We start from the raw sequence: 11,920 nt of genomic DNA, 5'->3' as shown, positions 1-11,920 counted from the left end.
GTCTTGAGGGCGCGGCGGAAGGTTAAGAGATCCGGAATCATCCGGATCTCGGGGGGTAGTTCGTTCCAGAGGGTGGGGGCACCCACAGAGAAGGCCCTCCCCCTGGGGGTCGCCAGCCGACATTGCTTGGCCGACGGCACCCTGAGGAGGCCCGCTCTGTGGGAGCGTACCGGTCTGTGGGAGGGAATCTGTGGCAGAAAGACTTAAAAGGTTATCTCTGATCTTTGGTTTGGTATATTGCAGGGATAGGCAACCTTGGCTCTTTTATGACTTGTGGACCTCAACTCCCAGAATTCCTGAGCCAGCCATGCTGGCTCAGGAATTCTGGAAGTTGAAGTCCACGAGTCATAAAAGAGCCAAGGTTGCCTACCCCTGGTATATTGGAACTGTGACAGAATTCTGGTTGCTATCCTACTGCTGTACCACAGTTGCTCTGAAATGAAAAAGATTTTAAAAAGTTAAATAAGTGCTCGAGACAGGATGTTTGAGAAGTCGGGCTATGTGCACAGATATGGGAATATATATGTGCTCCCAAAGTCTCCTTGGTCCAGAAGAAAAAATGTAAAAGACCATTGAAGGAAGTTACAAATATGATACAATGTCCACAGAAATTGGATAAACAAAATATGAAAACGTGAGCGGTAGCAAGCAGGTACAGTAGGCAGTCTTAGTTCCACTGACTCATTTAAGCAGGAGCTCAGAAATTTTAGGCTACTGTATGGAGACGAAATATGTACATTTGTTTTGCTGTTAAGGTCATGGCCAGTGTAACTGTGGACGATGTGACTGTAAGACAGGATGGACAGGGAAGAAGTGTGAACATCCAATTTCTTGTCCTATCTCACCTGAAGAGAGCCTTAGGAAATGCCAAGGAGATTCACATCTTCCGTGTTCTGGCAAAGGTAGGTTACTTGGATTTTCCAGGATGATCATAGCTCATTTGTGGAAGCAATTTAGTTTCACCAAGCATGTGCATTAGTTTACAGTCAAATATTTGTTTTAGATTAGAGCAGCTCCCCGGCACTGCTGGTTGCTTGCTTAATGTTATCTGGAAAACAAATGAAGCAGAATAATGAGGCACAGATTTGCTTGATAAGCAATCCATCATGTAGACTTTGCCACCTGCTCATTTTCTTCCCTGGCCTGCTACTTTAAGTGGCAAGGATCAGCAGGTGGCTTGGGACCTCAAAAGTTCTAATTCAGCAAACCTGATGCTCAAAAGATCGTCCTGATTGTTTCATGATTCAGGTCATCCTTCATGTTGCTGCATCATGTAACTTGTGAACATAATATGCTATTAGCATTCAGTAGGGAGTGAATATGCTTAGTTTGAAAGGTATGAAGAATTCCTTTTTCTTATTCATATTTTATAATGATAATATACTATGCATTATATTTGCAACAACTATGTGCTGACCTGATGTTTTGCTTGTTATTATGTTCGTGGGTTGGTAATAGTGGTGCAGTCTTGCCCACTTGAGGGTGACAGAACATTTTAAGTAATAAATATTCAGAAAACATCACTCCTAAAAGTTGATAGCAAAATGTGAGGAAGTATTAACATACACTGGATAGTGAGCAACGTTGCCATCTTCACTATACATGGCATTATAAAGACTCTCTGAACTGAACAACTGTTTCAGGGGTAGAATTGAACCCATATTAGTTGTGCCATAAAAAAGCTACATAGCTGACTAGGTTGCAGCTTCATCTGATTATTTGTAATTTGAAAAAGTGTTAGCTGGACTGTGTCTCACAGTTGTATAAAATAAAGCAATTAATTAGAAAAGAAAGAAAAAATATTTCACTTGATCATTCTAGTGCAGGGCTTTTCAGCCTTTTCACCCATTGTACCACTTTTAGGATATGGTAACATCCGAGTACCACCAGTCGTCTAGCAAGGTGTCAAAAACTTGATGACCAAAAAAAAAAGGGAAAAAGTGATAAAAGTACAGGTAGTCCTAGACTTACAACAGTTCGCTTAGTGACTGTTCAAATTTACAATGGCACTGAAAAAATGCCCCCCAAGCCACAGCCGAGCAAGACACCTGCCTGCCCGCCTGGCGGCGCTCTTCCTCCTGTCCGAGGTTTTCATTGTTGTGAGCATTTTTGTTGAGGATTGGCAGCAGGGGTGGGGTGGGGGGTGTTTGGTTTTTATTCCCCCTGTCTGCTGGATGGTTGCAGCAGGTTTTGGTCACTTCACATGACCCTGGGACACTGTGACCGTCATAAATATGAATCAGTTGCCAAGCATCTAAATGTAAATCAAAAGACCCTGGAGATGCTGTAACATCCCAGCTGATTGGCGCTTCTTCTGGGCTCAGCAGAAGCACCCGGATCAGTGCTGCTTTCCAGCTGATTGGTGCTTCTTCAGGGCTCAGCAGAAGCACCAGGATCAGTGCCGAGCTCCAGCTGGAGCCTGGTGCTGATCCTGGCGCTTCTGCTGAGCCCTGACAGCCCTGCAGCTCCAGCCATCTCTCGCTCAGGCTTGTGCGGTGCTGCCACCGGTTCAGTTCATTCCCCTCCCCTGCTACCACTTTTCTAGGATGGTCGCGTACCACCTGCCAGGTGCCAATGTATCACAGGTGGTACCCGTACCACTGGTTGAAAAGCCCTGTTCTAGTGTTATGGGTTACAACAAAATGTTAAATGTGGAAATTTGCATATTTTATAAGTAGAGAAAAGTAGTGCAGGCATTTTCTTACAGAAATTATAGCATTATAATTTCAATATTAAACTTTTAGAAAAGTGACACTGAGATTTGCAACCAAGCCTTTAGCATCTACAGTGTATTGGCTATTGCCATTCTTTCAACAATGATTGTTTTGCTAACAATGATTGCAGTACAAGAACATATTTATTTTATAATATCTATAGCCTGTCCTAATCAACAAGGAAGGTCCATGAGCAGTGTGGATATCTATTTGAAGAAAAGCCTGATAGATGACCTATTACTGAATCAAATAATTGCCCACTGAAACAATACTGTTATGGCTTGTTTACAAAATGGCAATTGGATAGGGACTCTTTGTAACTACAAGAGAAAGGAGACTGCTATTAGAAGACCTGTCACCATATACTTCTCAACGAGGTTGTTTCCATAAACAAGTCTTTTCCTGCTGGCCAGGCTAGACCATAAAGTTCAGTTCTGGTAAGATGTTGTGTGATATATCCTGGCATGGGTTCAAAGATAACCATATTGGGGACTAGAACCTGACAGTATTACGGTAGTAACCATTGCAGCAAGTTCAGAATTTGGGCTATTCTAATTTGATGGGTTATCCTTTACATTTTCTATGAGCTGGATCCTAACTAAACAATCAAAGCACAAGAAAAATTTCTCCAAACCCTGCCATTCTTATCATAGTTCACTGTTCTGATTAAACAGATAGGGGAGAATGGTCTTCTGCGTCTCCACTTCCTTTCAGGTTCTGAACTACTCTTTTCTCCAAACTCAGATCTTTCAGAAGCTGAAAGGTCTCTCAGGAGAATTAGTTATTATCCCAACACATTATTCACCTTAAAATATTTTATATTCTGGGGTGATATCTAGGTTGCTGTGTCCTCCATATGTATATGTGTGATCCATATTCAAATTTCTTTTTTGTTGACAAAGAGTTAAAGAGTTAAATGGGAGACTAGAATAGCTATTTCGAGCTTATTTTGCTCTCACCAGCTAGCCATACCCTCTATGTAGAACTGCAGTATAGCAGTCAAAATACCAAGGTGCATCAATCTCAATGTCTGGAAAAAACTGTCTGTATATATTCCCTTGGCTCGGCTGACAATAGAGGGGAGGAGAGCTGGTGGCCTGGAGGTTAATACAACTGCCTAGCACGCAGGCTGCCCAGGTTTGAATCCCATAGAGGGTATGGCTAGCTGATGAGAGCAAAATAAACTCGAAATAGCTATTCTAGTCTCCCATTTAATTCTTTAACTCTTTGTCAACAAAAAAGAAATTTGAATTTGTAATGTATCGCAGTAGCGACTTGAGCCTGCTTAATGCCCCTAGTTTGGGGGGCTGCAAGGCAAAAGTGATTATAAGTAGAATTGCAGTATAGCAGTCAAAATACCAAGGTGCATCAATCAGACCGGTCTGTCTGGAAAAAACTGTCTATATATATATGTTTTTTTATTATCCATCTTACCTTAGCTATTTAATCTAATATATCTTTCACATTTCTGAATCCTACCTGTTCTTTTAGTATTTCTGTTTCTATATTTGGATCACACATGAAATTTATGCAATGGTTCAATGTTTGCACATTCTGTTGTAGCTCTTTCTTCTATACATCTTTCATTTTTCTTGTTATTTCCTTCACTTGTTGACATCATTAAGCTATTTTACTTATTTGACATTGAAACCTATACTCTGCTGTCATATGTCTGTCATAGATAACTATGCAAATTAGTTTAATTTTGGTCCATTGTAGGTAATTCCCTTAATCAGTCAGCAGAATATTTCACCTATTGGCTGTTTTCCAGATACTGAAACTTTCTCATCTGTCGCATGTATATGCTTTCTTATTCCACTCTCTTTTTAATAATAAAAGATCACTTTTGCCTTTAAAATCCACACAGTTACTACCATTCTTATCACATCAAGAAATTCTCCCATCGCTTGGAACAAATGGAAAATGCTAATTAGGTCCTTTAATTGCTATGGTCAGTACCTACAATATTATCACTCTTTTTCTGCCTTTTCCATCATCATCTGTAGCCACTATAGTCATGTAGCATAGGGATCATGGGACTTAGTTGGTTTGTAACCAAATGTTTGCAGATAGAATGATTTCATGTGCATGTTTCTGCATTTACAGATCAAGATGATATCATTCAATTTTTTCCATAACTCAGTATGAACTAAGAATACCAAGGTTTCTCTCCACAAATTATTAAGAAGTTGGGGATATTTGAAAAGTGGAGTGCAACATTCTTAAATTATAGGCAAATGAACTAGTAATTATGAATTACTCCAGGCAGGTAGGTTATTGATGTTACCATACTAGCCAATGATAAACATAATTAGTAATTTTAGTTTTATTAATGCAGGGGTACAGTTCACTAAGAAAGTGTAATAATAATAATAATAATAATAATAATAATAATAATAATAATAATAATAATAATAATAATAATAATAATAATAATAATAATAATAATAATAATAATAATAGAGTTGGAAGGGACCTTGGAGGTCTTCTAGTCCAACCCTCTGCTCAGGCAGGAAACCCTGTACCATTTCAGACAAATGGCTGTCCAGTCTCTTCTTAAAAACTTCCAGTGTTGGAGCATTCACAACTTCTGGAGTCAGGTTGTTCCACTGATTAATTATTCTAAACGTCAGGAAATTTCTCCTTAGTTATAGGTTGCTTCTCTCTTTGATTAGTTTCCATCCATTGCTTCTTGTCCTGCCTTCAGGCGCTTTGGAGAATAGCTTGACTCCCTCTTCTTTTGGCAACCCCTGAGATATTGGAACATTACTATCATGTCACCTCTAATCCTTCTCTTCATTAAACTAGATATACCCAATTCCAGCAACTGTTCTTTATATGTTTAGCCTCCAGTCCCCTAATCATCTTGGTTGCTCTTCTCTGTACTCTTTCTAGAGTCTCAACATCTTTTTTACATTGTGGTCACCAAGACTGGATGCAGTATTCCAAGTGTGGCCTTGATGGAAGTCAGTGTCCAGCTCCTTCTGCAACCCAAGCCAAATAATCATAAAGGGCAATACTCAATAACCATTGTAAAGTGGTATTAACACTTCATGTGATCTTGTTTCTAACCCTCTGTTAATGCAGCCTAGAACTGTATTGGCTTTTTTGGCAGCTGCAGCACATTGCTGGCTCATATTTAAATGATTGTCCACTAGGACTCCAAGATCCCTCTCACAGTTGCTACTATTGAGCAAGGTACTACCTATACTATACCTGTGCATTTTTCTTGCCTAAATGTAGAACCTTACTTTTTTAACCATTGAATTTCATTTTGTTAGATAGCGCCCAATGTTCAAGTCTGTCAAGATCCTTCTGTATGTTAAGCCTATCTTCTGGAGTGTTGGTTATTCCTGCCAGCTTGGTGTCATCTGCAGATTTGATGAGTTCCCCATCTATGCCCTCATCCAAATCATTGATGAAGATGTTGAAGAGCACTGGGCCTAGAACAGAGCCCTGGGGCACCCCACTACACATTTCCTTCCATGTAGATACAGTTCCATTGAGGACCACATGCTGAGTATGGCCGTCAGCCTATTATGAATCCATCTGGTGGTGATGGTGTCTAACCCATATTATCAAGTAGTAGGTTGTGATCTACTTTATCAAATGTCTTACTGAAGTCCAAGTAAATTATATCTACAGTATTCCTCTGGTTCACTAATTTTGTCACTTGGTCGAAGAATGCAATAAGATTTGTCTGGCATGATCTGTTTTTGACAAACCCATGTTGGCTTTTAGTAATGACTTTGTTTGCCTCTATGTGTTCGCTGATTCGTTGTTTGATTATCTTTTCCAGAATCTTCCCAGGTATTGAGGTCAGGCTGATAGGTCTGTAATTTCCTGGATCTGTTTTTTTTCCTTTTTTGAAGATGGGAACAACATCAGCTCTTTTCCAGTCCTCTGGTAGTTCCCCAGTGCTCCAGGATCTTTGAAAAATATAGTTCAGTGGTTCTGAGATCACATCTGACAGTTCCTTGAGAACCTTAGGGTGTAATCCATCTGGTCCTGGTGATTTGAACTCGTCTAGGCTGGACAGGTGCTCACTTACCATTTTCTTCCCTATCTTAACTTGTGTTTCTATTCTGTTTTTTATGGCACTATTTTTGATAGGTTGGTATGTTTTTTTCCTTTGTGTAAAGACAGATGTTAAAAATGAATTAAATAGTTCTGCTTTCTCCCTGTTGCTTGTCACCTTCTTGCCACTTTCACCCACTAATGAACCAATCATTTCCTTCACTTTTTTTTCTTGTTTTTTACATGTTGAAAGAAGCTTTTTTTGTTATTTTTGACTTTGGTCGCAAGCCTTAGTTTATTTTGAGCCTTAGCTTTGCTCACTTCATCTTTGCAGGCTCGGGCTATTTGCTGATATTCTGACTTAGTTATGTGTCCCTGTTTCTACTTTCTATACTTGTCCTTTTTATCTTTCAATTTATCAGAGAGTTCTTTATGCAGCCATGCTAGTTTCTTTTGAGAGCTGTTATTTTTCCTCTTTGTTGGTATTGTGCTAGACTGGGCTTTTATTATCTCACTTTTCAAAATTTCCCAAGCTTCTTGAGTTGTTTTCTCCTAGAGGATTCTCATCCATGGAATCCTTCCCAAACCCTAAGTTTATTGAAATTAGCTCTCTTGAAGTCCAAGACTCTAGTTTGTCTGTGTTCTATTGCTTGTGCTTCCATAATGTTGAATTCCAATATTGCATGATCACTTCCTCCCAAGGTTCCTATGGCTTCAACACCTTCTATCATATCATTCATAAAGAATAATAAATATAAAATTTAGGGTGAATAACTATGAATTACCTCTGTAACAAAACAACTAAAGTTAGAATCAAAAGCATGTAATGTTGAACATCAGTGAAATCTTTATTATAGTTATTGTAGACCAGCATAAATGGTGAGTTGCAATTATGGTATATACAATGATAGGAAACTTTCAGACAGTAAGAGTCAAAGGGAATGAAAATATAAACAGAAAGTATTTCTTTATTAAGAGTGGGCATTCACAATTTTCTTCACGTGCAAGATAGTAATATTGAATCTTTAATAATTTGTAGTTCAAAAGCAGTCTTTCTTTGAATGGACACTTTAAACTCAGTCAAATATCCTGAGAGATTGAAATATTCTCACATTGTTTTGTGAGTACTACCATTTTTGTTGTTAGATTTGGATTAAAATTAAGGAAAATTGCTAAGCAATCGGGCATTTGTACAGTGCAAATACACAGTGACCATTTTTAGAGGCTGGGAGGGAAGGTGTTGTTGATTTTCGTATGTGCTGCCTTGTCTCTCCAAGGAGCCTAGGGCAGAATACAGAATTAATTTTAGCAAAAATGCAAAGATTTATTCGATCCGAAGAGTAACAAGAACAATGTTGGCTGAGCAGTCTATTGTAACATTTATGAATTAAACATCAGGAATAGTCAGGAGGAGCTTTTCTGACTAACAAATGTTATTAAAGGGCGCATCTTTTGTGAGCTGTGACCTTGCAACTAACTCAGATACTTTCTTTGTTCCCTCCTCTTTACCAATAACACCATCACATATAAATTCAGAAGGTCCTTCACATGGTTTTTCTCTAATATGATATGTGCCATCATCTAATAGCAGTGTCTTTCTGGATTCTGTGTGGAACAAATGAAACAAATGTGTAAACAGAATGAATGAAGATGAGTTTGACATCAGGACTCAAAACAAGGACAAAGTAATGTCAGACCATTTCAACCTCCCAGGACACCCTATTGTGGATCTCAAAGTAAGCATTTTGGAACAATCAGTTTAATAGCACCACTAAGTGAAAGAATTTACACACGTCAAAAGATTTCAGATTATCTCAAAAGGTCTCAACAAGCACAATGGGTTTTTATTACATTACAGTGATTATTTGATAATGTACTTGTAATCTGTTTTACATATAAACTGATATCTCCTGTTCATTTCTCAGCTGCTCCATTTGGGCCCATTTATGCGGCAACTTACAGGGTGTTTTTTATATGATAGAAGGGGTACTGTATTGAATAAAACAAAGTGGCTTTGACTATGGACTCTCAAAATTTAAAATTGGGATGATTTTAATATATTTATTGTACATCACGAGTATTAAGAATTTGTTCCTGTTTTTCTTTGATCTTTGCAACTATCAATTCCAACATGAGATGCTATTGATTATAATGTCTGATGAATAAATATGTTGGTCATCATGTTTTCCCAATTTAACATGACCAAATCATGAAAGTTCATTCAGTGTTGTGTGTTTCAATTAGGGAAGACAAATAATATAGCAATCTAACTTTGATATAAGATTAACTTTGGCGTTAAATGCTTCTTTTAGAAAGTCAAATTAAAGAGGCTGGGAAGCAAAAGAAAGTCTGAATAAAACAGGAGAAATAAGAAATAATTATGTTTCTACATAAATGATTTCATTTCAGTTTGATAGGAACTCTCTCTGTGTATTTTCTGAGATTTAAATCTTAATGCTTGATCAACTTCTAGAGTTTGGTTTTTTTTTTAGAAAAAAGTTTCCTAGAGATGGTAAGTTTCCTTAGGTTAATGAAGAAGATACAAGTGGAACACATAACTATGAAGCTTCAAGCTGTTCAGATAATAATATATGAATCACCCTTCATTTCCAGCATATTTTATGACACCACGATACAATCCTATTCAACGTTGTTCCAAAATTAGAGTATTAAAGCCTTTAATCTTCTTCTGTTGCTCTAAGTCACATTCTTTATTCAAAAGTATAAAATGATGAGCAAAAATGAACAAGAACAGAAAACCAATATAAAAGGAAAAAAATACACACCAATGTTTAAGGATGACTCTACAGAGTATGAGCAAGAAATATTAGTAAAACCAGAAGTCGGTCTTTTTAAAAATATTTTCATTACACATTATTTTATATATGTCAGCATTTGGATTAGAGTTTTTATAACATATATAGATGTAATCTTACAGAAGATAGATCACTTGCAAATCTGGTATTTTTCTAAAATACGAGCATCTTAAATGTGTGTCAGTACATTTAACTCCCAGTTGTGGAAATGTAGGAGCCAAATGTTGGTAGTCTCTGGATTAAAGATCCTAGTTTGTAAAAACTAATGTGAGCAATCCCTGGATAACTTGGGTTTGGTTGAACCTCTGACATACTGGTCACAGCAAAGATAGTGATTGATATTATTCTTACCTTGGTTAGGAAATGCTGTTTATAGCTTACAGTTAAGACAAATACTCTAGTCCAGGGGTCCCCAACCTTGGCAACTTTAAGACCTGTGGACTTCAACTCCCAGAATTCCCTAGCCAGCCATGCTGGCTGGGGAATTCTGGGAGTTGAAGTCCACAGGTCTTAAAGTTGCCAAGATTGGGGACCCCTGCCCTAGTCTACATATAATTTGTATTACTAAAATGGTTATGTGAATACCTTGATTAACTAAAGCCAAGATGAATACTGGAAATCAATATTTATGTGCCCAACGTGACATATGAAAGATTGCAACTTGGAAGGTAAAAAGAATACATAGGCAAGTGCATGGATTAAGGAGCGAAATAAAAAGAAATAGATATGTGTTTCTGAAAGTTGCCTGAATTTATGGAGTAGAGTTTATTTATTACATTTATACATACAGGTAAGAATAGATGCAGACAATTTGAGGGGTAGCTTTAATTATAACAGGGCTATGTGTACTTCACATCAGAAAGAATGATTTGGTTGTTATTGGTGCTGTATAAAAATAGAAATCCATAGGTTTGTGATAATTGCATGTTGTGTTCTGGTTAGTAGTACTAACAGTTGGAAACTTTTTATCAATTCGAAGTTTCAGAATGTACTTCAGACTAGCACTGACGTTAGTAAAATCTTTGTAATTCTTTGTTGACCTTATTTAGTTGCATAGGCTTAATGGGGGAAACAAGGTATTTGAAGAGTCAAGAATGAATGAGAAGAAAGTGTATTAACAGCTTAGAAAAAGATGTATTTTACATATGTAGTTTAAACATAGGGCTATCTACATACAGGTATATGCAGCAAGGGAATAAATATAAATCTGAAAGTATCATTTATTTGAATAATATGTAGCTTTGGATCATTTTCCTCAATAAAGAAATTAATAAGCATAATGTTGACTCATTTGCTTAAGTGCTTTATCTAGTTTTAGATAAAGGATTTGTGTGGAAATAGATCATATTTTAGGTTGCATTTATGGTGAAATATTGAAAATTCAAAAGGGTTCACAAAATTGTAATAGTCTTAAATATGGAATATTTTGCATGAAACAAAGTTAATGGCTGGTTTCTGAATATAGTAAGAGGAAGATATAAATAAAACATTTGTGAGAAAAAAAATGAACGTTTATCCAATGGTTCAATGTTGAGAACAGAGTAAAACAAATAATGTGATGTCTCCTTTAGTTGTTTAATGTATTTGTGAATAACTGTATTTTGAACACTTGTGACAATACAGATGTATTGAGTGGGACATGAAAATATATATCTGTATACAAATGAGGCCACGTTGTTGGCTAAGAACCCAAATGATTCTCAGTCAATATTAAATATGTATACATGTGCATCAGAATATTAATTCATTAAGGCTTAAGATATTTCAGGAAAAAAATCACATGGACAATTACAAAATATATATAAATAAAAAATATTTATGAAATAGATGAAAGTTTATACTTTGGTCAAATGTTTAATAAAGGTGGGGAAATGATTGGAGCTATTTTAAGATGTTGAAATGCTGATAAACAAATAGTGGGAAGTATGTGGTCTGTTGCATTGTCTGACAAGCATGGATGCCTGTCAACAGAAGTGAAAACAGTTATGTAGATGAACATGCTTCTGCTTCTTTGTAAAGTGAAAGTGAGATCTGAGTATATTTAGAAGGAACACAATTCTTGAATGTCAGGGGCATAGGTTACTTAAATGTGTGTGGTAAAATAAGAGACGTTTAAGAATGGATAGGTGCTGAATATAAATATAAAAGTAAATGACCACTATTCATATATAGTACATAGTCAGCTGACTCCATCGCTGTCTATAGGGGGCGAAATTTTGGCCCCCTCAGAGAAGGCACGCAACTTGGGTGTCCTCCTGGATCCACGGCTGACACTGGAAGATCATTTGTCGGCCGTGACCAGGGGGGCGTTTTATCAGGTTCGCCTGATCCACCAGTTGCGTCCTTTTCTGGACCGGGACGCTCTGCGCACGG

The 11,920-nt window shown here is 37.3% G+C and overlaps 1 protein-coding gene across 1 annotated transcript in view; it reads left to right on the top strand.

The window, feature by feature from the left end:
- ITGBL1 (integrin subunit beta like 1) overlaps positions 1–11,920 on the top strand; it is a 175,672-nt gene that overhangs the window by 84,609 nt on the left and 79,143 nt on the right. The window contains exon 7 of the mRNA XM_015818010.1: positions 756–902. Within this exon, the coding sequence (XP_015673496.1) occupies positions 756–902 (147 nt within the window). The remainder of the gene's footprint in view (positions 1–755; positions 903–11,920) is intronic.

This window comes from Protobothrops mucrosquamatus, unplaced genomic scaffold (assembly GCF_001527695.2).
Source record: "Protobothrops mucrosquamatus isolate PMUCROS unplaced genomic scaffold, P.Mucros_1.0 scaffold664, whole genome shotgun sequence".
Lineage (NCBI taxonomy): Eukaryota > Metazoa > Chordata > Lepidosauria > Squamata > Viperidae > Protobothrops > Protobothrops mucrosquamatus.
This window is presented reverse-complemented; position numbering and strand designations above follow the sequence as displayed.